Source organism: Grosmannia clavigera, assembly GCF_000143105.1.
Source record: "Grosmannia clavigera kw1407 unplaced genomic scaffold GCSC_108, whole genome shotgun sequence".
NCBI classification, from domain to species: Eukaryota; Fungi; Ascomycota; class Sordariomycetes; order Ophiostomatales; family Ophiostomataceae; genus Leptographium; species Leptographium clavigerum.
This window is the reverse complement of record NW_014040837.1, coordinates 990,498-1,015,468: the sequence shown is the minus strand read 5'-3', so window position 1 is coordinate 1,015,468 and position 24,971 is coordinate 990,498. Positions and strand designations below refer to the sequence as shown.

At 49.9% G+C, this 24,971-nt stretch overlaps 6 protein-coding genes across 6 annotated transcripts; 2 read left to right on the top strand and 4 right to left on the bottom strand.

Annotated features, from left to right (window-relative positions):
- Positions 1–92: 92 nt before the first annotated feature.
- CMQ_6937 (aldehyde dehydrogenase mitochondrial precursor) lies at positions 93–1,643 on the bottom strand (the record flags this gene model as incomplete). The annotated part of the gene is made up of 3 exons (XM_014320623.1): positions 93–689; positions 798–1,141; positions 1,232–1,643. 3 exons carry the CDS (start codon positions 1,641–1,643, stop codon positions 93–95), a joined length of 1,353 nt encoding a protein of 450 aa, XP_014176098.1.
- A 392-nt stretch (positions 1,644–2,035) lies between these two features.
- CMQ_6612 (alcohol dehydrogenase) lies at positions 2,036–3,115 on the top strand (the record flags this gene model as incomplete). Its single annotated transcript, XM_014320298.1, has 1 exon — positions 2,036–3,115. One exon carries the CDS (start codon positions 2,036–2,038, stop codon positions 3,113–3,115), a length of 1,080 nt encoding a protein of 359 aa, XP_014175773.1.
- A 57-nt stretch (positions 3,116–3,172) lies between these two features.
- Positions 3,173–4,958, bottom strand: CMQ_6609 (major facilitator superfamily transporter sugar; the record flags this gene model as incomplete). The annotated part of the gene is made up of 6 exons (XM_014320295.1): positions 3,173–3,292; positions 3,496–3,577; positions 3,642–3,768; positions 3,828–4,244; positions 4,451–4,868; positions 4,929–4,958. 6 exons carry the CDS (start codon positions 4,956–4,958, stop codon positions 3,173–3,175), a joined length of 1,194 nt encoding a protein of 397 aa, XP_014175770.1.
- A 1,230-nt stretch (positions 4,959–6,188) lies between these two features.
- Positions 6,189–8,753, top strand: CMQ_6959 (acetoacetyl-synthase; the record flags this gene model as incomplete). Its single annotated transcript, XM_014320645.1, has 9 exons — positions 6,189–6,428; positions 6,499–7,134; positions 7,199–7,234; positions 7,296–7,376; positions 7,429–7,553; positions 7,618–7,682; positions 7,754–7,903; positions 7,957–8,260; positions 8,327–8,753. The coding sequence occupies 9 exons, from the start codon at positions 6,189–6,191 to the stop codon at positions 8,751–8,753; spliced, it is 2,064 nt and encodes a 687-aa protein (XP_014176120.1).
- Positions 8,754–8,888: 135 nt separating this feature from the next.
- On the bottom strand, positions 8,889–11,285 carry CMQ_6601 (c6 zinc finger domain containing protein; the record flags this gene model as incomplete). The annotated part of the gene is made up of 2 exons (XM_014320287.1): positions 8,889–10,644; positions 10,738–11,285. The coding sequence occupies 2 exons, from the start codon at positions 11,283–11,285 to the stop codon at positions 8,889–8,891; spliced, it is 2,304 nt and encodes a 767-aa protein (XP_014175762.1).
- A 12,294-nt stretch (positions 11,286–23,579) lies between these two features.
- CMQ_6905 (uncharacterized protein) lies at positions 23,580–24,209 on the bottom strand (the record flags this gene model as incomplete). The annotated part of the gene is made up of 2 exons (XM_014320591.1): positions 23,580–23,705; positions 23,805–24,209. The coding sequence occupies 2 exons, from the start codon at positions 24,207–24,209 to the stop codon at positions 23,580–23,582; spliced, it is 531 nt and encodes a 176-aa protein (XP_014176066.1).
- Between the last annotated feature and the right edge of the window lie 762 nt (positions 24,210–24,971).

Sequence of the window (24,971 nt, the reverse complement as noted above, 5' to 3'; positions counted from 1 at the left end):
ACAAGTGTAGGTTTAGCCAGCCCGAGAGGGATCTTGGATATTTTATATTTGAATATGAATAAACTTGATACAACACCACAACCGCTCCCCGCCTACACGGCCATGTTGATGAGCACGGTCTTGGGCTCGGTGTAGAGGCGGAGGGCGTACTCGCCAAACTCGCGGCCAACGCCGCTCTGCTTCTTGCCGCCAAAGGGGGCCTGCAGGCTCTGGAGGCTGACGCAGTTGATGCCGACGACGCCGGCCTCGATGGCGGACGAGAGGCGAAGGGCGCGGGTGATGTCGCGGGTGAAGACGCCGGCCATGAGGCCGAACTCGGTGTCGTTGGCGAGCCGAAGGACCTCGTCTTCGGACTCGAACGTCTTGATGATGGCGACGGGCCCAAATATCTCGTTGCGGTAGATCTCCGCGTCGTCGCGCGGATTGAGAAATACAGTCGGCTGCATGAAGCAGCCAGTGGTGCCGTGCTGCAGGCCGCCGACGACGAGCTCAGCCTCGGCACGTCCACGCTCGACCATGGCACGCACGCGCTCGAGCTGATCAGCGTCGACCATGGGGCCGAGCCGGACGTCGGGGTCCTGGGGATCGCCCAGATCACCAGCGGCCGCCTTCATGCGTGCGGTGTAGGCCTCGATGAATCGCGGCGCCGCGCTCTTCTCCACGTACAGGCGCGAAGCCGCCACGCACAGCTGGCCGCTGCGTGCCAGGATCCCGTTGAGCGTCCAGGTCAGCGCGTTCTCCATGTCTGCGTCGGCAAACACGACCGCCGGACTCTTGCCGCCCAGCTCCAGCGTCACTCGCTTCAGGTTGCTCTGGGCTGCTGCCACCTGGATCCGCTTGCCCGTTGCCACCGAGCCGGTGAAGCTAACCTTGCGGATCCGCATGTGCTCCGCCAGCAGCGCGCCCGTCGCCCCGAACCCCGTCACGACCTGCACCACCCCCGGCGGGAAGCCAGCCCGGGCAAAGAGCGCGGCCGCGGCCAGCGTCCCCAGCGGCGTCTTCTCGCTTGGCTTCACGATGATCACGTTGCCCGTCGCCAGTGCCGGCGCTACCTTGAGAAACAGTGTCGCCAGCGGCGCGTTGAACGGATTGATGGCCGCACATACACCCAGCGGCTCGTGGCGCACCAGCTTGACAAAGCCTGCTTAGTCAGCATTATGGTCTGTACCGCTCGCTCGTATTTCTCACGTCTCCTTTCCTCTCTACGCTCGTCTCATCGCATCTCACCTACCATCGTCTGCCGGGTAGTAGTCCCCCTTGTGCTTGTCTGTCCAGCCGGCATAGTAGATCAGACAGTTGCGGATGTAATTGCGCTCGCGCACGGGCGCCAGCGAAACGGGAATGCCCGACGTCTGCGAGTCCAGTGTCAGGATGGGCGTCAGCTCTTCGTCCAGCAGTGCGACCAGACGCATAAAGCACTCGGTCCGCTGAATGCCGGTAAATTTGCTCCATGGCCCGCGGAATGCCGCCTCGGCGTATTCCACTGCGGCATCAACATCTGCAGCCCCGGCAATCGGCACACAGTCCGTCACGGCGCTGTTGTCCTTGGGATTCTTGAGGCTGTACGTCTCCTTGTTCTGTGCAGCGACATACTGGCCGTTCAAGTACAGCTTGTTGAAGCTTTTCGGGTCCAGGGCAGCCATGGTGAGAATAGAGCAAGGCAAGATAGTGGAAGATGCAATCCAACGTAATACAGCAAAGGTCATTCAAGACAGTCTGGTGCAAAGCCGTCTATCGATTTAAGGCCATCTGCCAGAAACAGTCGAATGCCGACGGAACGACCGGACGGAAAGATGACGAGTGGAGCGAGGAAAAAGAAAGACGAAAGCAGTCCTCGGTCCGAGTCCCCGAATGGCCAATTCCCCTTCTCGGAAATATCCCCGCACGTTTCGTTTGCAGCCGCATCTCCACCAGCAGCGTTTCCGCTCTGACGTCGGCCAACGCCGAATGCAGCGAATAAAGGCAGCTGGCTCTGCTCTCTCGTCGACGGGCGGCCAGGATCACCACAAACACACAACACATCTTTGCCCACCACATGTCCAACATGGCCGACCAGATGGACGTTTGGGCCCTGACCGAGTGGGACAAGCCGCTGCAGAAGATGCGCCTGCCCAAGCCGACGCTGCAGGGCCGCGACGTGCTGCTGCGCGTGACGCATGCGGGCGTCTGCCACTCGGACCTGCATACGGCCGAGGGCTTCTACGACGTCGGCAAGGGCCAGCGATTCTACGTCAAGGACCGGGGGATCACGCTGCCACGCGCGCTTGGCCACGAGATCTGTGGCGAGGTGGTGGCCGTGGGTCCCGACGTGGCTGCCGGCAGCCTGGCCGTGGGCTCGCGCCAGATCGTGTATCCGTGGCTTGGCTGTGCTGCCTGCACGCGCTGCCGCCAGGAGGAGGACAACCTGTGCGCGGCGCAGCGCGGCCTCGGAACGCTGCAGCACGGCGGCTTTGCCGAGTATGTCGTGGTGCCGGATCCCAAGTATCTCGTCGATCTCGGCTCGCTCGATCCGGCTGTCGCCTGCACTTTTGGCTGCTCCGGCATCACGACGCTCAGTGCCGTCGGCAAGGTCATGCCACTGCCGCCCGACGAACCCGTGCTTCTGATCGGTGCCGGTGGCCTCGGCCTCGCTGCCATCTCCGTCCTCCGGTCCTACGGCCATCGCGCCATCGTCAGCGCCGACATCAGTGACGAGAAGCTCGACGGAGCCCGCGCGGCTGGTGCTTCCCAGACCGTCAACACGGCCGGCCCCGATGCCGCCACAAAGATCCTCGCGGCTACCGGTGGCCCCGTCCTCGCCGTCATCGACTTTGTCAACAGCTCCGCCACTGCTGCCCTCGTCAACGGGCTCGTCGCCAAGGGCGCCAAGTGGGTGCAGGTCGGCGTCATGGGCGGCTCCCTCGAGCTCTCCCTCGTCGGCAACATCTTCAAGGGTCTCACCATCTCGTCCAACATTACCGGCAACCTCGCTGATCTGCACGCCCTCGTCAAGATGGCCAAGGACGGCAAGCTCGCCCCGGTACCCGTCCAGAAGATGGACTGGAATGACGTGAACGAGGCCATGGGCCTGCTCAAGGCCGGCAAGGTAACTGGTCGTGTCGTTCTCGTTAAATAGAGAGATACAATATATATATCTATGAATCGAACGTATATTCTTCTACTCCTCTTGCCTCTAACCGCTCTTTTCACCCCCCTCGACATGTGTTGGCTCCCATTCGTTCTTCTCATTCTCGTCTGATTTGACGTCGCCGTCGATCGCCCGATCCATCTCTTCCAGAGACCAACCACCGGTCTGCACAGTGTCAGAATAGGCTCACAATGAGTAGAGACTTGAAATAGTACACATACCTCGGGAAGCTTGAAGATCAGGTAAATACTATGCACGACGGCCAGACACACAAACACCAAATAGTACTTCCACCCTATCGATGCTGTCGCGGTCGGCAGCAGATTCAGCTAGAGAATGTCTGCGAGAAACAGACTACTGATTGCTACCGCTGATGCCTGGCTTTGGATATGGGTCGGAAAGATCTCCGTGGCAAGGGTGAACTGGATTAGATCGACAAAGCAGTTGTAGCTGTGATACCATGTGTCAGCAGATCAGCGACACCGCAGCTCGAACTCATGAAAATGACACTCACCATGTCACGTAGATGTAGACCATTGTCGTGGCAGCAGCAGCCCATCCTTTGGTCGGTGTAGTGTTGTACTTTCCAATCATCCCAGTCAAGACGGCAAACGCACATGTCACCAGCAGATAGCCCGTCACTTCGCCCTCACGTTAGCAACACGCGCACAAGCACACGGGAATTCTTCGTCTTGCTTACCCAGAGCCTTCCGCCGACCAAGGCGGTTCGCAATCAGGCCGCCAAAGCAGGCCATGATCAGGCCGACCGTGTTGTAGACAGCCGACAGGAGCAGCGACGTGGTCGCGCCCAGACCGAGCGACCCGTACAGCCGCACGTTGTAATTGTTGATCACCAGCGGCCCAATGTTCTGGCCGCCCACCATCACCAGCCAGGCGAGCACGAGCCGCTTACGGTTGGCCTTGTTGGTAAACAGTCGCCATCGCCCGTCTGTGCGGACGACCTCCTTCTCGGCCCGGCACCGGTCTACGATCATCTGCAGCTCCTGGTGCGCAAAGCTGTTGTCCGGGTCGCTGGCGCTGTGGTGCAGGCGGAGCAACACTTCCAGCGCCTTTTGGTGGTCGTCGCGCTGGACCAGAAACCGGGGGCTTTCCGGCACTGAACGCTGATCAGAACGGCATTCCCGTTTCGTGCATGGCAGAACGGCTTACCGTAAAACGATCCGGCCAGGAGACAGAAACCCCAGACAACGACCATGGCAAAGGGGAACCGCCAGGCAAACGTGGATCCGGGCGTGAAGTAGCATCCGTACCCAATCCACCCGGCCGTGCATTAGCCGATGTTGATAAAGATGGCGTGTGCACCGGTGATCAGTCCGCGGGACTGAGGCGGAGAGACTTCGGCAAAGTACGTCGGCATCGCCGCCATCGTGTGGCCTGCAGCCAGTCCGGCCACCGCTCTGGCAACCAGAAACATGGCTGGCGACTGCGACCCGCACTGGAGCGCGCCCCCAATCATCCCCGTCGTTGCTGCGATGCGGAAGCCGTTCACCCGTCCAAACCGGATGGCCGCCCAGCCGGCAAGGAAGCAGCCAAAGAAACCACTGCCGAAGAAGACCCCGTTAGCGGCCCCGGTGATGTCGTTTGTGTAGCTGTACCCGGGCGCTGAGCTGTCACTCTCGAGGTCGAGCGAGGTGTAAAACGTCGGCTGGCCGATCGTAAACGCAAACACGGCGAACGAGTTTCCCGTGAAGAGGGACCCAAACGCCGCAAAGCATACCACCTGCCTTTATGAGCGTGGTGTCCCGGATGTGTCTCAGAGGGCGTCCAAGACGTGACTCACCGCAATGTTATAGACGCTGTATTCCTTCATTTTGATGTGTTGGACTTTCCAAGAAGAACGCAACTTGCAAGAGGCGCGGATCGAACGTCCTCATATACTGATAGGTCGACTGCCTTCGACTTGATCCCACTCGGTCGGTATTAGCCGAGAGAGAACTCTACACCACTAACAAGCTGTCAAACACGCAACAAAGCACCTGGATCCAACTACACGGTTCTTAGTCTACAGCCACGTGTTCCATAAAGCTGTGGTTCGATCATGCAAAATGGCAAGCTTGCACGAATAGCCATGAGTGCTGTCATGCAGGATAGCGGCCATACATCCGAACGTTATGCGGGGTAACAACTATGAACCTGGGGGGGTTGGAGAATGCATCTGCCTTACGTTAAACAGACTAGACCACGGCAGGGAGCAGTCTTGTTCAAGGTATCATATTAGAGCTTGAGGGGCAATCGTGTTAAAAGGAGAGACTAGCTCGAGCTAGGCTCTACTCTACTGTAGTCTCCCCAGACCCCAGACTCCCGACCCCAGACGTCCAACTTGGCTTGGATACGGTGGTACTGATATTGGGGATACTACGTGGTTGACTATTTGCGGGGAGTCAAGTGGGCCGTCGGCGAAGGCCGAGCGAGTGATTCGTTTCGGTAGAAACCGATTGTGGAGAATTATGAGATTTGTGTGGAGAAAGAAAAGGCAGATGTCAGCCAAGCTTGAGGCCAAAGAATTGCCTTCAATAAAATATTAAGTTGAGAAAGAAGAAAGAAAATGAAGGTATTTACCCTCTATATCTTTAGGAGTGGTCGTCGGCACTTTGCAGGTGACAAAGTCTAACAAAATGATAACAAAGGTCCAAGGTACAAGTTAGCGAGATAAACATTTCCACCTGTGGGGAAGGAGAAAGGGTAGAAAAAGGGAAAATGCTGCCTTATGCACGATATCGGGAAGACTACTGGTCCCCTCTGTCCGTCTTTGCCGAGGCACTTTCGGGTCGCAAAAACTGTCTACCGGAAGAGCCGTAATGACTTAGCCGTTGTCATGCATCGTCCAATGGGCTCTTCCCACTGCTGATTTGACCCTCGGCAGCTTAGCCGACAAGCCGTGGGAGACAGAGAGGCTGGTAGCTTGAGGCTGGATCCGATGCACGGACTTATACGGCAATAATTCAGATGATTAAGACAGACTACAATAAGCAGTGTCTGCGAAGAGCTCTCCTTGTCCTTGACCACTACTCCGTACCTCCCAACAAACAAACAGACACACATGGCTAGCACCCAGCTCGACCGCCCGGTATGGCAGGTTCGCCGTCCGGAGGAGACGAACACGGCCAAGTTCATGTCGTTTGTCAACAAGCGGCACAACCTCAGTCTACAGTCCTACGACGATCTGCACCAATGGTCTGTCGGCGACACCAGCTTCGACGCCTTTTGGCACGATGCGTACGAATGGCTGGGACTAGCCCCAGCAGGCACGACCAAGATTGGCAAGATGCTCCAGGGCGAGGTAGGAAGCCGGCTGCCATTTCTGTTACCAACCCAGATGCGAAGAGACTGACGAAACCGGACGCGACCAGAATGCCGCGGCCACACCGCTCTTCCCGCCGCCGACCTTTTTTCCTGACGACAGGCTCAACCTGGCCGAGTTTCTCCTCCGCCGGGGCCCGGACGCGCAGGTGGCCATCCACTTTGCGCGCGAAGGCGTCGCCGACACGGAGCACGTGACCTGGCGACAGCTGCGTGAACGTGTGCGCTGTGTACGCGACGCGCTGGCGAGCTCGGGCATCTGGGCGGGCGACGTCGTGGCCGCCGTGATCTCCAACTCGATTGACGCCATCGTGCTCTGTCTCGCCAGCCTGTCGCTGGGGGCCGTCTGGTCGTCGTCATCGCCCGACCTCGGACCTGATGCCATCGTCGACCGTTACGGCCAGGTCGACCCGTCCATCATCTTTGCCGACGACGGCTACGTCTACGCCGGCAAGCAGGTCACGCTCACCGAGCGCATCGCCCAGTGGTCGCATGCCGTCGGCCGCGTCAGCGCCAAGCTGGCCGACGTCGTCGTCATCCCGTACTGCGGCGCCGCCGTCGACACGTCGGCCATCTACCGCGGACGCACGTGGGACGCCTTTCTCGGCCGCGGCACCGGCAGAGACCTCGACTTTGCCCTCATGCCGTTCTCCCACCCTGCCTTCATCCTGTTCTCGTCCGGCACCGTAAGCTCTTCCACGTGTCGGCCCGAGCTCCTGTCCTGGACCCATGTATTGACCAGATGCATAGACCGGAAAGCCAAAGTGCATGATCCACTCATCAGGCGTATGTCATCAACAGCTTCCATTGTACTGTGCGCGTGTACTGACCCGTTTGTGCGTTACAGGGGGTGGCCTTGAAGGTACAGACCGATATGGTCTTGCAACATGACATTCGGCCCACCGATGTGGTCTTTCAGTACACGACGGTATGTGTGCTTAGCCACACTTTCATGTTCACACGACTAACGGATGACACAGACGTCTTGGGTAATGTGGGTTCTCAACTTTGCTAATCTGTCGACCGGAAAGTCCATGCTTCTGTACGACGGTTCGCCATTCCATCCTCGCCCGACAATACTTCTTGAGCTGGCACAGGATGTAGGGTAAGGAATATGTCCAAGTTCCAGTAATGTATCGGCATCCACTAATCTTCGTAATCATCTCTAGGGTCACTGTCTTTGGGACGTCGCCACGGTATCTCGGAGACCTTAAGAAGCGAGGCATTGTTCCACGTATGTGATGGGTGGACGGTTGATACATGTGCAATCCAGGTGGCACAAGCTGACCATCGTTCACACTGCAGGGGAGCAATTCGATCTCAGCAAGCTTCGAATGATGACGTCGACGGGATCCGTGCTGTCAGCCGAGCAGTACGATTGGTTCTACGATGTCGCCTTTCCACCGGACGCCCAGCTCATCTCCATGAGCGGAGGAACGGATATTGCAGGCTGCTGTACGTGCATGTTGTGTCTTGGGATTCGTGATCATGCTAACGGACGAGGACAGTCGTCGCGGGGACTCCACTTCTGCCGGTGTATCGCGGCGAGATCCAGGCCAAGGCTCTCGGCATGGCAGTAGACATCTTTGACAGCGCTCAGACGGAACACGTCTCGGTGGAAGCGACGGGAAACCCAGGAGAGCTCGTCTGCACGAAGCCGTTTCCCAGCCAGCCGGTGACGTTTCACGGTGCCGGAGGCCAGGACCTCTACAAGTCGTCGTACTTTGAGCGCTTCGGTGTCGGCGTCTGGTGCCAGGGAGACTTTGTACAGCGCATCAAGGCGACGGGCGGCCTGTTGATGCTGGGCAGATCGTGAGTACAGTCTCCCTCTGTGTGTCTACATCTTTGGGCTTTTGACGTTGTATACTGACAGAACAGCGATGGTGTGCTCAACCCGTCTGGCGTCCGGTTCGGCTCGGCAGAAATCTACGCAGTCACGGAAAAGATGGCCGAGATTGCCGACAGCATCTGCGTGGGCCAGAGACGAGACTGCGACGCGGACGAGAGGGTGCTGCTCTTTGTCAAGATGCAGCCGGGCAAAACCCTGACCCAGGCACTAGAGCAGGACCTGAAGACGGCAATCCGGCAGACATATTCTGCTCGTCACGTGCCCCGCTTCATCTTCGAGGTGGCCGACATTCCCTACACGGTCAACGGCAAGAAGTGCGAGATCAACGTCAAGCACATTGTCAATTGCCGCAAGGCAGCGGTTAGCGGCACGGTGGCGAATCCGGCCGCCTTGAAGCTGTTTGAGCAATTTCAGCAGCTTCCCGGGGACGAGGCTGTGGTCAAGAGCAAGTTGTAGAGGACAGAAAAGTGTCGTGAGAACACTGTAATATTTCGTTGAAGCTGTAACCCGTCGCTGTAGACAAAAGAAGGAATACAACAAAAGGAAGGGAAATCGATAGATAGCCGAACCAAAGCAAGGCTTATCGTTAATTTAGCTACCGCTCAGATCCCATGAAAGCATACTTGACTCATTCTCGCCCTCTGAGCTGACAATGGGATTGTCAAAGGGCCAATCCTGCAGGAAACCAGCGATGACTTCACTGGGCATGGCATCGCCAGGATGGCCGGCCCCGAGGGAGCCCATGAACTGGCGGAACTCATCCATGACAAAGTTCTCGTCGAGCTGCATCTGGCTGTCGAGGACGGCGTCGAGGGAGGCCGTGGAGGCAGTATTGTTGTAGGGCGTAGTGGCAGCTTGCGGTTTGTGCACGTGACCACGAGCCAGCGGATCAGACTGGCGACTGCAGCTGCTGCCGTAGCGGTCACGGTCCTTTTCCCTCGCCTGTCTGGACGAGGCGTTGAGGGCATCCTGTATGACGGCGTTGCTCAGCTTGTTGAACAGATCGCAAGAGCGGCGGGAGGCGTTCCAGCGCTCGCAGATGGCGACGAGAACGTTGGAGCACGAGCGGGTGACCTCGACTATGGAGAAGAGCTCGGGCACGAGCGCAAAGGTGGCAGGATCGCGCAGTAGGCGGCCGAGGGCGTAGATGTACGAGAGGCCAGCTATAAAGACGCCGTGCAGGGTGATCCAAGAGTAGTTGAGTCGGCGCTTCTGGTGCAACCGGCTGTAGGACTCGATGGAGGAGCGGGAGGCATTGAGCAGCTCGATCAGCTCGGGCCGGCCGTCGTCGGGCGCGAGCGTCATGGTCGGGTGTGGAAGGGCTGGCGAGGGACGGTACAGCAGCAGGATGGCGTTGCTGTAGACGGCATTGTACCAGTCGAGAGAGAGGAAGCTGGATTTGTAGGTGGGTGTAGTATTGGAAGACGGGGGGGTAGAGGAAGACGTGGAGGAGGTTGAGGAAGATGCAACGTCGAGGAGGTGTTTGGTATCGTCTCGCCAGGCGTCGATGTCGGCATGGAAGCGACGGCGGATGCGTCTGCGATCTTCCATGGAGATGTTGGAATGATGTCGGGAGTTGTAGAACTGGGTGAGGATCTGGCCGGAGATACGACGGATGCGAATGAGATGGAGGAAGGGCGAGACGGCAGAAGGGTGGAGGGGTGAATGTGCAGCAGTATCGGTGGACGAGGATGAGTCGGGTGAGAAGCAGGCGTCGTCGAGAGGCGAGGGCAGCGGCACGTCGATCTCGTCGTCGCGGATGGCCACCGGACGGCCGAGCGTGAAGCTGACGACGCGGTCGAGATTGTAGAGCGACCAGAAGCAGCGGCGGCGCAGCTCCTCGTCGAGGGTGACGGCGCGTGTATGGGCGCTGCCGTTTTGCTGCTGCTGCTGCTGCTGCTGCTGTAGCTGACGTCGTTCCAAATGGAGGCCCTGCTCGATGCAGATGCGGGCGCCGACGCCAACGAGGTGCCAGATGCTGGCGCTGGTGTCACGCAGATTGCTAAAGATGCCGTGCTGCGAGATGAGCAGGATAGCCTTGAGGGCGGTCAGGCTGTCGTCCATCGAGAGCATGGCGCCCAGCTTGGACTGGGCGACGGCGAAGAAACGGCACGAGTTCGCGGCCGACTCGTCGAACCGATTAAAGTTGGAGCTGCCGATGGCCAGGACCATGTCAAAGACGAACGCCTCGCGCGGATGGCGCTCATAGAAGCCCGGCTCGCCGTAGATCCGGTCGACCGTGGCGAGGAAGCTGGGCCGGTGCAGCAGCGGAAAGGTGATGTGTGTGTGCTGGAAGTAGGCCTCGATGAAGGGCCGGACGGTGTGGAGCGGTGGAAGGGGAGAGGGACTGGCCGGAACGACCGTGTGCGAGGACGACGACGACGACGACGACGACGACGACGACGACGACGACAACGATGACGCAGCCAGCGGCACACACGCCGACTCACCGTCGGAGTCCATGCTAGCCTGCGACGTCACCATGTGGCCGATGATGTTGGCCAGGCCCAGACCGCTGCTCGAGCCGAGATAGCGGGTCTCGCCCGTGGCGATGAGCGACAGGTAGCCGACCTCGACCGCAAACTCGTTCTCCGGTGGGCTGCCGCTCTCGACCGACGATGGCGGCGGGCTGATGGGCCCTTCCGGCAGCGGTGTCTGGTCCGGGTGGCCGTCGTTCTGCCGGTGCTGCCGATCCTCCTCGTGGCTGGACAGCGTGCCCAAAGGCGAGGACGGTACCGGCTGTGGTGCCTGTCCCTGTCCCTGTGCTTTCGCCTGCGATGCCGTCAGGCTCTGTCGCAGCACCCGGTTCTCCTCTTGCAGCTGTCGCACTGTGGCCTCCATGCTGTCGAGATAGCCGCGTGGGATGTTGCGCTGTCGCAGCTTGTCCGCGTGCACGCACGAGACCCTGGCTTTTTCGCAGGCACCGCACTGCGGAAACCGGCGGTCGCACCGGGTCTTGCGGGCATGGCATCGGTCGCAGGCCTGCATGGTGTGGAGGATCGATGTCGAGGGATCTGCCGTTCAGGAGGATTGTCGAGATTTCGGGTCGAGCGAGTCAATCAAGGGTCGAGGACGAGTCGGAAATGAAAACAGTAGAGAAATTGTCCAAAGACCCGACATCGCAAATACGCAATAGCGAATTTTAAATCAATGATGTAGACACGTCGACCGTAGACAGATGCAACGCTGGCACGGGGCGGAAATGGAAACAAAGACGATACATCGCGCCGTTGTGTGGGGGATGGCGGACAGAACTACGGGGAAAATCTGGGGTTACGCCCGTGAATTTGAAAGCGGGGTAAATTAGCTGCATCGTTAGGCTGGGCTCGGAACCGAGCTGAGGCAAGAACAGGAAAGGGTACGGACTACGCAAAGACTGCCAAATATGTGGAGGTAGACACCCGGGAGGAAGCGAGAAAGTAATGCATTTTCAGATAAACGAACAGAGACAGTAGGAAAGTACAGACGGAATTAGGTACAGAATGGAGAGGACAAAAGGCGGCAACGTATTCTCCCAAAATGGAGTACAGCTACTGCAGACGGCTTGTCTGCTGGTCTAATCCTGCCTCTAAAATCAGCTTTATCTGATCACCTGCAACCATCACCTAAATAGCTCGACTACTGCCGCAGGCACAGGCATTGCCGAGGGCCAGAACTGCCGTCGGCTATTGTTCGCCCACAACTGGACCGATTCCGTTGTGAAACCTTTCTTACCGACCCCCTTTGCCGAGCTTTTCACTCTGCAATTGCCAACGCCCCGTGACCACAACCTGGCATGGATCCCAACTGTGACGAAATGGTGGACCGGTGAAGGCCACATGGGGCAGATTTTGTGGAATGCCACGGACCAATACTCGACATTTACGAGCGGCATAGCTCCACTTTTCTTAGCAGACTTTAGTGCGCAATTTTAGCACTACGACGTATGCTTTAGGCGGGTTTGTGCCCTTAAATGTCGAAAGTTAGCTTTAAGGGGTTAAGAAGTTGTCGCCTTTAGTGCTAAAACCTGTAACCTCAGAGCGATGCTTATATAAAGTGGGCCTTTGATAAAACGGAGGGAAAATACGGAGAATTATTATTTTTATTATTATCTTATCTTTTTTTCTTCCCGTTCCTCCGTTAAGCCTACTCCGTTATAATTACAAAAAAAAATTGCTTTTGTTTTCTTACTTTTTGTTTTCTTATTTTTTTTCCCGCTCCTATCTCGCTCTTTTATTTATGGGTCTTCCTCTTTCTTTCTCTTCCTTCCTCTTCCTCTTCCTTCCTCTTCCTTCTTATTCCTTCTTATTCCTTCCTCTTTCTTCCTCTTCTTTCCTCTTGTTTCCTCTTTATCTCCTTTTCACTTCCTCTTCCTCTACCTTATTGCAATGTCTTCTAAAAACGTTACTAAATGTGTTGAGTTGGTTCGAAGGGACTTTTCCCTAACAGTTGGGATTAGTAACCTAAGTGAAGAACAGAAGAATGCGTTCGCAACTATCATTTCAATAGTTACAGAGACTTCCGAATCGCGAAAGCTGTTGCCCTCTAATGCATGTTAAAGCAGGCACAAGACAGCACAGCTAACATTAAAAGCTATATTCGAATGCAATATCAACCTTTTTCTTATTTGTGCTCTAAAACTATCGATGACCAGGCTGTCTAGTCTCTACAAGCATCTGCAAGCTTTTATTACAGAAGTGTTAGGGTGGTGGGCAACGGTTGAAGTCCCGCCTTCTTTTACCCACCTCGCTACTCAACTCGTCGATTCAAACAAGAAAGCTTTCATACAGTCGGGTAAGAAGCATAAATAATTATATATGCGAGATACTAACAGCAATTAGGATTTCTGCTAGAAAGCAGCATTAGCTCTGATCTTGTTCCCACAAGCCAAGAATGTTCTAAACGGAAACCTGAAGCAGGATGTGTCGAAGAGGAAGTTGAAAGCAGCATTAGCTCTGATCTCGTTCCCACAAGCCAAGAATGCTTTAAACGGAAACCTGAAGCGGGAGATGTTGAAGAGGAAGTTGAAAGCAGCCCCGGTCATCTTAAACGGAAAAGTGTTTCCAAGGAGGATAGCGAGGTTTACGTTAGTCGGTCAACTGAACGGGAAAACAGCCTCGATCGTACAAATCCGAAACGCCACAAATCACAAAAATCTATCGATCACTCTTTCAAAGATATACCTAATACCACAAACCCGGAATCCTACATATTACAAGAGACCAACGGCCAAGCTTCTTGCGATACGCTCCACAATGTGGTGAATTCTCTCGATTGTATTATGCCTACTAATGGTAAGGCTGCGTTCAAGTTGTCAAAATTAAAGCTAATTCAATACAGTCGAGTCCGAATTCAGGGTGCAACTAGAAGATGCTTTGGATATCCTTGTGGCAGAATACAAGATGAGCAAGCATCTTATTCTGCGAGTACCCAGTTGTCCTGATATCAGACCATACATAATTATATCGTGTCCAGATCATCTTCTTCTCGATGTACTCTTTAATTGCCAAAGCAATCAAGAGTAAAATCCAATTTTGCATTCTCCTATGCACACAAATTGCAAGCTAGTTTCCACTTGAACGATTGTGAAGGTCCGATCCTTCTTCGTATGACCAACCATTCCACATTGTTGCTTTTTGTCATTAAAGAAACGTACGTGACCTGGACTGTGCCGCATATCAACAACTAAAGCAACGACATTTTCTTCAAAAGTATATATCGTCGGTGTAGGACTGCTGTAAATCTTCCAACAAAGCTTTAAGCTTAATATGTTCTAGGATAATTAGTAGCCGACGAGAGATATATCAAATAAGATTCTTACAGGAAGTTGTTCTTTAACTTCATCGTCTAGTAGTGAGTTTACTGGAACTATTTTCATTGCTAATGAAGTAGCTTGCTTGTTGAAATTTTGAGTTTGTTGATGCCTAAAACGTAAAATAGCATGTTAGGCCGGCATAGAAAGACGAGAGAAATGCTTAGTATATATGCCTGTAAGATCCACTAAAGGGCTTCGCACTACGGAGTATTACTCGTACATTTTCTACAGCCCGCACTGTACTCTGGTAGGTATCTTACAACCGAGTACTCCGTAAGGCGACGCAGACGCCTGCTTTGGACCCATAACATACAACCAATAAAATCTCCTCTTAAAACCAATTTTATATTAAAATACTATACGGAGTACTCTGTACTTCGTAGTGTTATAGGTATCTTACATAGTAAGTAATGTACTCCGTAGGCCCTACGGAAAACCCTTGTTATAACAGCAAGGGTGTATTTGTTTTTAGGCTATAGCAGGGAAATTTTAAAGCGACGGGTCCACGTAATTTATTTTATTTAGGCAGTCGCACACGACAGAATTCTAGAATCGTCCTCTATACTCCGTACTTCGTAAGTCGTAATTGATTCAAAGTAAAATAACCAAAAGCACTAAATAAGAACAGAAGAGACTGGTAAATACCATAGAGGACTATCAAACATTAAAATAACTCTTTTTCTAAATTAATCATACCGCCATTTCCTCCTGCGGCAAATTTTGTATTAAAAGTCTGCCGTACCGTAATTATGTACTCTGTACGGAGTATTCGCGATGATTACGCAGTTGCGCTGGCCACGTACACTTCCACGATTTCGGTGGTATTCTGCCATTTGCGACCGCCTAAATAAAACCACGTGGACCTGTCGCTTCCCAAAAAAAAAGAAACGACCCGTCGCTCTAATAATTCCCTGTTAACAATGCGTCAATGGATTTGTTCTTTGTTTTGGCTGAAATTAATGGAAGTAGTTTTCCACTCGGTTACCTTTCCCTTCAAATTTGACCATCTAACTATGGTATAAAACATGCCGACCCTAGAGCAGTCACTGCTATTCTCAAGCAGTTCCTAAGCGCTCTAAGAGCCTAGGGGCAAGAGCCTCGTTTCTTTAGCTGCAATAAAAAGTCACAAATATCTATCTATTATTAAGCAGGTATCCCTTGACTCGGCTATCCAGTTGTGCTTTTGACGCACAAAGAGAGCGCTTCGCACGAGATTTACCAACTTTACACAGTCTAACACACATTGCATTCGGGACTTTTACTAGAGTATAGTACAAGTGCAATCGTTAGGCATAAAGCAGGTTCAGAATTAAGATTTGTAAGAATAACAGAAAGTACAAAACCAATATCGATATCCTTTATTACAGTTGACACCGGATAGAGCTCTATAGTAGGTAATGTTTAATGTAAGAAAGGATGTGAAAGGCATAGCTAAAGCGACAAATAAAATCGGGATAAAGATTGGCAAACATAGCGATATTTTTATAGCTATGGCTTAGTGCCGTTTCCTCCTTTCCCTCTCTATTTTTTATTTTCTTTCTTTCCTTCCCTTTTGTCCCTCCCTTATAGATATAGCACCGATATAACAAACGTGGTAGAAAAGGCATTTTTCTTTTTAAAAAAAAATTCAAGAAGAGGAATTTGTAGGGTGCGTGTTCAGTACCTTCCAACTCTTACTATAGTAACTCGTCATGCGTAAGCCTCAAGCTCGCTGCCTTAAGTATAGTAGGAACTGCGCACAAGAAACACTGAATAATATACAAATCAACCCCCGTTGTGACAGATATAGCAAGCGTCCCAATTGACAAGAGTGTCATTACAATGCTTATGCCTATGCTAAGCCACAATCGGGATACATTCCTCGTCTAATGATTGCCGATTTGGCTAGTAGCAGGCCTAGGCAAAACCATCGGAATCTTGTTGCACATGTATATTAGTCCAATAAAAAAGGCGCAATAGATGGGAACCGGTGTCGCCCAAAGCACGCCTTTGTAGTTTGGACAAATCCATCCAATCCAAATGCTAATAACCAAACCGTTAGTGAAAAGCTAAATAGTTGTAAAAGACAATGCAACCTTCTTAATCCACCATTTTATATAGTAAGGTCTATTAAATATTAAAACAAACATTAGATATATAGATTCAATTTAACAGAGTTAGAAAATAAAAGCAAGGAAGAAAGCTAAGGAAGAGAACAACCTACCTTGTAGCTGCTAATCGAAAATAGCATTACACTTCTTATAGTAAGAAGAAGGGGACAAGCCGCATTATTAGGTATGGCATGAATTCGTGCGGATACGTAAACCAGGATAAGGAAGAGACATATAAAAATAATAGACATAAAAGCCTAGTCTAAAGGAGACCGCTAAAATGTCAGTCTTATTTTCCAGAAAGCGTACACAAGAAGCAACAAGTATACAGCAGCAGTCTAACAGTCCTTAACTAAATTAGGCACAGGGCAGAGCAACATTTTGAATAATTGTAAGATGGTAATAACTTTGAATAAAAAATTAAGTATTAGAGAACATTGTGCAGGAATATAGAAGTTATTTATAAAAGGAATAGCCAAAGAGATAGGAGCAATTTCCGCTTCCTCTCGCTTCCGCTTCCGCTTCCTCTCGCTATTGCTTTCTCTTGTTTCTATAATTTTCCACTTTTACCTTGTCCTCCTAGGCTTTCCGTGCTTAGGTGGAGGTCGTGTAGTATAGAAGGTGTTAGGATAAAGGAAGCTATGCCGCCATAGGAGTCTAAAATATGTTGAGTAAGACAAACTTAGAATTATACATATCTGAATATAAAAGTACCACAAAGCATACACATAGTAGATACATAAATCTGTAGGACACCTAACTATCGCAGTCTCGGCCACAAAGTCGGCGAACATATTAGAGACTGTCGATTCGCTTTTTCCGTGGTATACTTTCGTATTGCCTCCTTACTTAGCTTACAAACTTTGCTACTAGATACATTATAAAATTGGATACCAATGCTATATGGGCTCTGTTTACAAGACGAAGGAACCGACCAAATATGTCCTAGTAGTAGTCTGTCCAACTACATAAATAGATAAGGAAGTAACTAGCTCAATATGTTCTGTAGATAGGAGGCAGCCTCCCTATTCCCTCGTCAGGTGGATGGTGTAGTGTCTACATACAACCCAACCATTCCCACAAATATACCCACAATAGTCGACTCAGCTTTTGTAAGAATGGTCGGGTTGTATGTAGACACGATGGTGTATTCAGGATAAGATCGTAACTCTAGATAAGTAAGCCGCAATTCAACACCGTAGCCCCCGCTATGTTAGTCTTACCTCTTCTATAGTAAATACTTTTTTAACACAAATACTGTTGGACGGGGTTTTTGTATCGGGTTCTATATCGGGTTCTAGAAAGTTCGGCGAGCCAATAATAGTGATGGTACTCTTAACGGGGAGTAAATCGGAGGAGACGGAAAGCAACGGACGAGATTCATCTTGTCCGTCACCAATTTTTTCTGTAGAGCTAATAGGGCGTGTCCAGTCCTTAGAGTGTGGACGTAAGTGTGGAGGAGTGTCAAGCGCCATAATAGAAGAAAGATGTATCGGACTTAGAGCAGCTAAAAGGACAGGGAATAAAGTTGTAAGTGTTGCTAAGAGGTATTAAGGCGATAAGATGCATGCAGAAAATGTGCAGCTTTTGCAGCGTGCAAACCCTATTTATATTTGCAAACAGCTCCTTTAAAAAAAAGTCTGCCTATACGCTTTTAAGGTCGGCGGCCCCAGCCTGCAGAGTATAAGTCTATGCTCACTTAGAGTGCCTTCAAGGTAGGCAGAACGAGCAACGGCTTCCTAAGCTACTTCCTTTTACAAGTTTAGGCAGTCACACTCCAATATAGCAAGCCTTTAGCCGCCCCTTTCCTTTAGCCCTGAATATTCCGTGTGTTCTAGATTATCCTCTAAGGTCCTAACTCGTGCGTCTTCAACACCTTCGTCCGCCAGCAATGCAAGGTGCTTGTTCTAACAGTTCGTCTATTAGCACGATCTGAGCAGTGTGTAGAGGGGGGAATTTGTTAAAACACGGCACACTGTACTTACAAGAGTGAGGTAGACCTCGTCACGGTCGAACCGCGACATAATCTCGCTGTCACACATCTCGCTGCGTAGTGACGGAGCTCTCAGATGCAACATCAGGTCTGTGCAATTTTGCGGCAGCGGAGTTCCTATTGCAAAGAGGTACCTGACCAGAATGGTCCGGTCCTTTTTCGACGTTTTCTTCTCGATTCTGCCGACGTTCTGGGGGGGCGCAATGAGCGTTAAGTAATCACGGTACACCTTCACCTCAACGACACTCCTAGTTATAGACATCCGCCGGTAAAGTACATCTTGTTCAATGTCCATTATTTAAGAATGCTCTAGCTATTATTTTTTTTTTTCAAATTCTGCTTAGTTTTATTACTTAGAAAATGAAGACATCAACACAGTCTACATATAAATACTAACTCGTATCTTGTACAGCATCTCTTTATACAGAATTTTGCCAATTTATAAATTTACGCCAGCACTTACAAGCTTATCGCGCTAGCCGTCTTAGTATGCCAGTGCATGCATACGATGCGCAGGAAAACATTCAGGTAGCATCCAGGAAGTTCGTAACGTTCTCTACAGAGTATGTATAAGCCCTACCACATATTAATAGCAAAGCAAAACAACATGTTAAGACTTTAGGGAAGTAAGCCAAGCAACGTGGATGCGTGACTAGCTGCTCCCATTACCAAATCCTCAAAAGGAATGGTTTACCATACAGCACGGGATGTCACCGGATGACTCTACAATTACACTCAACAGAACAGCTACCGGTCTACAAGCCACGCACGATATTCGCCGGCTGGCTATCAACAGCATACTCTCTGGCACCCTTGCTACCGGATATAGCCGCCGGATTTGTTGCTTTACGCTAGGAGGACACTGACTAATTTATTAGCTGTCTAACTTTACACCGTTGCTCCGTACTCCATACTCCGTAAATTGCAGCTATACTTGTACACACACAAGGGTTTTAACCCGGTATCAACTTTACTGCCTTGCATTTCGTTAGCATATAAGTGGGGAAACAATATAGCTACTTCTTTCAGAATGCAGCCCTGTTCTACAGTCTTGTTCTGCAGCGTAATCTTATTCTGTAGTATAGTCCTGTTCTACAGTATAGTCCTGTTTTACAAAGTAATCTTATTCTATAGCGTGGTTTTATGCTATAGTATAGTCTTGTTTTGTAGTGTAGTCCTGTTTTGCAGCGTAATCTTATTCTATAGCGTAGTTTTATGCCGTAGTGTAGTCCCGTTCTGCAGTGTAGTCTTGTTTTACAATGTAACCTTATTCTGTAGCGTAATTTTATGCCGTAGTGTAGTCCCGTTCTGTAGTGTAGTCTTGTTTCACAATATAACCTTATTTTGTAGCGTAGTTTTATGCCGTAGTGTAGTCCTGTTCTGCAGTGTAGTCCTGTTCTGCAGTGTAGTCCTATTCTACAAAGTAGTCTTATTCTGCAGTCCTATTCTGCAACCCTGTTTAGCTATACGGAGTATGTTCTACGATTTTAAGCAAGCCGTAATTTTTGCGTACTTGACTACATACTATGTAGTACGTGAATACTTCTAGTACTCGAACGGTTCGACCCTTATAAGTATAGGCAAGTGATCCTATCCGCCCCCACCAAAGGATGTATCTATAGAACTAGACAAGTATTCTTAATTCCCCTAGTATGCGACGTTCAAGCAGCATAAATAGAAGGGGCTAGCACGCCCTTCTCCTAGAAATTCATAGGGCTAAAACTGGTACTATTTTCCAATTTCCCTTCCTCCATATATTAAGCCTTCGTTAGACAGATCGATCATCAAATGTATACCTTCAGCGTCCGTGTATACACCTGCGGGCACTATAAGAAAGCCTTAAGGACTCCCTATAACGCCGCCAAAAAAGCGGAACACCCCTGTGATCCTGGCACAGAAATTAATTCCACAACAGGTGGATAGTGTACTTTATCAGACTGCGACAAGAAAGCAATAGGGAAGCGAGAGGGCCCAGGTAAGACGTGCAAAGTGGTGATTTTTTGTTTTTAGACTAATTTCCTTTGACAAAGGCACCCATTACAATGGAGGGTTTGAGTCTTAGAATACCGACTGGTCAAAGTTTTAGTTATTTTGCCGGCTAAACTCAACTGCCATCTGAAATTAGGAGATTGTTCCAGTTTCATCCACTTCCCCATCTGTCCTTATTTGTAGTAGTTGCGAGTTTCCACATCTTTGCTTCGAAGCTTCGGCCATCTTAGACAAAACTCTGCCGACTGCCCATATGTCATTCTCTTTCCTGTTTTGGAGGCTTGTTGAAAGGGGGTCTAAAACTTGCTGCATTGCAGGCGACAGCCACTCGCGCGTAACACCGCCAGCTCCACCCACGTCAATAAGAACCAAGTTCCCGTGCTCGTCGATAACCATATTAGAAGGTTTAATGTCCATGTAAGTAATGTTTAGCTAATAGAGAGTAGAGACTGCATTGCAAAGTTGCGCCGCCTAACGTTGCCAATCTGCATTAGGTTCTGCGTTCTGTAAAGCTGTCGCAAGAGTCCCGCCTAGGTGATATTCTAAAAGAATACCACGTAGGACTTTTTGGTGATGGCAGGTCCTTGTGCTATACGGTGAACAAGAAACGACAGCGGCAACAAGTTGAACAATATTGGCTTAGCCACCAATACTTTCAAGGACCTGCAGCTCCTTTAGCAATGCAATACTATCTTAGGGTCTATACAACAGCCTCTCAATTTTTTTCAAAATGTAAAGTTGTTCCCCTTTAGATGTGATCCGTGCAATGAAGACCCCCTCACTAATCTCGTCAATTAGGCAAACTTCTAAAAAGTTGACCTGTTGGGTTTTGGTGTTGGTGTAGAACGGATAGTGAAATCGGACAGGGTCCTCACGCAAAGTAACCCAAGTTTCCGCTGGAAGAGTACAGTAAGCAACTTTAATTGCTGATTTGTCTTCTCTTAAACTAACATAGAGCTCTGTAACAGTGTCGTCTAGTAACGAAAATATGCTGAAGTCGACATCGTTACAAAAAGCGATCAGTGCTGCTTTGCGTGCTTGTAGGGTAGAAGCATGTATAAGCCCATACTCGATGACGACACGGACATGCCAGCGATAAGAATTTTTCCGATTTGTTGCCACTAGTCGCAGACTATGTCCTGGAGGCTTGTTTCCTCTATCGTATCTGTCTATGTAGCAACGCTGTAACAGTTTAATCGACCATGAATGTTTGATTAAAGGTTGCAACAAAGTCTGCCTTCATTTAGTAGGCGGTCCTAGGGACTAGCTAGATGAATAATCGGCACTAACCTTTTGAACTTCGTCTTGCGCAGGTTTTGGCGGCGAAGCACCGAAACTAAGAAGTCCTGACAGCAAGCCAAGAATGCGCTTTAAAACGTCAATAATCATGGCTGTTTAAAGTTGAAAAAAGTTTGATCGCACGCTTAAAGGGATGGAATTTTATGGGAGGTCTGTTGCTTAGCCACTATTTTAAATAGAGACACAGGGTGCACGTGATGTATGTATTAGGCCCGATTAGTTATATTCTATCTTACATAAAAATCGCAGACCGCTTACAGAAAGCGTTGGAATAAAAACGAGAAATCGCCACACTACATAGTATGGACCTTCTAGCAAACAGGGTTTTGCGGCCCTATGTTTTACTACAAGTATGTACTCCGTACAGAGTACTCTAAAGGAGAGCGTGGGTCCCTATACTAGTATTAAAACAGACTAGTAAGACTTCTGTATACATAGTAGGACCACAATAAATCCATACCTTGCCCTATTTAGCCTTATACTCCTTACGAGTACTGCTACTCCGTACTCTGTACAGAGTACTCGTACACACTATATAAACCTTTATAATCCTAGCAAACGCGTCTAACGTACAAGTACTCCGTACAGGCGAAAGAAACTACATAGTAGGGTACGTTTAAGTACTAACTAGGGTCCAACTAAGGAATAAATAGCAGGCCAGCGGCTTAGTTAACAGTGCGCAGTACCAATTCAAGCCCTACGAGTACTTGTACTTGTACTTGTACGTCGTACTTGTATAAGTTTACCCCTATAACCTTGTATATTTATATATATGTTTATATGTATGTTTATACATAGTATGCAGTCTTAAGCTATACTAGACTTAGCCTAAATTATAGACTAAAAGATATTAGCTAATAGAAAAAGACACGGGTATAGAATATTCTATAACGCTTCAAGCTACAAGTACTCTATAGTATAGAATTAATAGAGCTTTCCTATATCGGATTTAACGTATTCTAGGACCCATAAAATACTTACAGAATACAGAGTATATGTAAGATAAAATAAGATACTATATTGTGGATTTCCCCAAGGTCACCTGACTTGACCTCGGCCGCCGAAATTACTAGATAAGACGAAGCCCTGATCTGCGCGCATACTGCGCACAGTCTGGTCTTCAATCAGTCAACCACCAAACGAAATACCATCACTAGATCTTCTGAAAGCCTTAGAGCTTACTACAATACGTGCAACCGGTCCGGACGAATATCCCACAAGGATTACCGTACGGGTCTTACACTGGTGATCACGCAGAACGTGCGTGACAGACTAGTGGTGCACAGAGTAGAAGCCACAATATATAATCGTGCTACGCCCTATTTATAGTAAGGACCCACTATAAGGCTCACCTATTATTAAAAATAGTAGTGCACTTTTTAAGTGGGTTATAGATTATAGTAGGGTGTAACACGATTAATGCATACAGTAAGATATAAAGCTGCATATGTTATATAGCTACAGAGTATACTCCGTAATTATTTAGCACACTGCACGATTACATGGATCTCTACGATACATAGCACCAAATGGCGGTATCCGTTATAAAAAAATCTAGCTTCTTGCCTTAAATTTTGGATATTTTAAATATAATATCCCTTCAATGCTTACATTACTTCCTATTATTAAGCCGTGTACGATCCCCATTCCTAATCCGGTGACCCTGCTTATACCGATTCACATTAAAAGATCCTAGTGGGTAATAAGGGGGCTCCTAGGGCTCTTTTTGGCAAAATCCTCTAGAGCAGACTGGCTAAATAAGATACGCATCGCAGGACATATTTTCCAAAACTACAAGCGAGGCCGTCCAATTCTTTAAGCGGCTCTTTAAGCGGCGAGAGGATGCTGCAGAAGGTATTGTAGACAAACTGCAAAACTATGATTTTGGCCGGAACATGTACGTAGCCGTTGTTGGCATAATGTTGCTCTTCTTCCTTTTGTTGCATATGTTCGTAGCTGTCGTCGGAATAACGTCGCTCTTCTTCCCTTTGACGCTCCTCCTCCTCCTTTAGCTGATTTTCCCAGTGATAATAGCACCCCCAGTAATAGTCTAGGAGGCAGCGTTGGTACGGATCCATCAGCTGTCTATACGCCTCGATGATCAGCTTTATGTGCTCTTAAGCCTCTAGCAGCTGCTCGCTAGTCCCAGCCTTAATCTTGTCCGGGTGGAAGTGCAGCAGGGTCCTTCGGTACGCCGCCCGGATGTCTTTGTCGGTAATATGTGCGTTGCCGCCAGGATAATCCTGTCAGGGCAGTCCGAGAATAACGTACGGCGACATTAATTTCCTAGGCACTATCCGACCAACGGATTTGATGGATTCTGTAGGCGCTACCAGACAAACGGATTCGATGAATGCTGTGGGCGCTACCAGACCAGCAGATTCGAGTACGCTTGTGTTTGTATGTGCGGGTGCGAAGGCCGAGTTCTCAAAGAGCACACAGAGCACCAAGAAGAAGCCGCCGATGATGAAGACGAGGGTAAGGATGTCGAAGAAGAGTAGCAGCGAGAGCCGCAGGACCCGGGTCCAGGTGCTCGCTGTCTCGTCCGCAATGTGCGGACTGGCTTGGCTCAGGGCTCTGTCTCGGTTCAGGGCTCTGCGGCCATTAGTGACTCTGGTTTTGCGCAGGGCTCCGCGGTCGTTGGTGGCTCTCCTCCCCTGCTCGCTGGTGCGGTCAGTGTAGAATTCCGTGCGTTTCCTGTCCCGGATCGGGTATCTCCTAACGAAATTTTCGTTGTTGGAAGACATAATGTATATGTGGTTTCGATGAAGAGATCGAAATGTTGAGATAAAGAGTAATAGATGGAAGATAGATGGAAGGAGTAGAGTAGATGGAGTAGAGATGCGAGTGTGATCGAGATTATCGCGATATCGAGCAGAGTGTCGATAATATATGGATAGAAGATGGAGAAATAGATTAGGAAAGATGATGAATTAATATAGAATTTGAAGAGTATGCTATAGAGACAGCCCATCCCCACCTAAAGGGATAAACGTGCACCACCTAAGATGGTGCTGGAGCCCCCCGGCATCGTTACTACGAAGATAGCGAATTTCTCATCGAATTTGCCGTCTTATACCATATTGTTCATTCTTTATCTATTTCTTCCTCTGCTCTATTAAACTAACGTGCTGTTTTTTGGTGTTTGATTAAGAAGAGAAGACGGTTGGTGGTGTTGGTGATGGCGTTGAATTCGAAACTCTTTAATCTATTACTAGTATTGATAACGCTTTAAAAGCGTAGAGGCTTATAAAGACCGACTTATAGGAAGCTAAGGCATACTATAGAGCAATACTATAAAGGTATACCTAGTATAAGACCTAATTGGTTTGTTGTAAATTCTGCAATATAGAAAGGTATTAAAGCAAGACTAGCAGCTAATTTAAACCTTAATGCGAATGTTAAGGCGGCATAAAAGGCAGCGGTTAGCAGCTAACGCTAGAAAGTAGAGTTGTAAAAGACAGGAGAGGATAAAGAGCCCTGTTCTGTGTCCTTGTTGCTCTATCTTC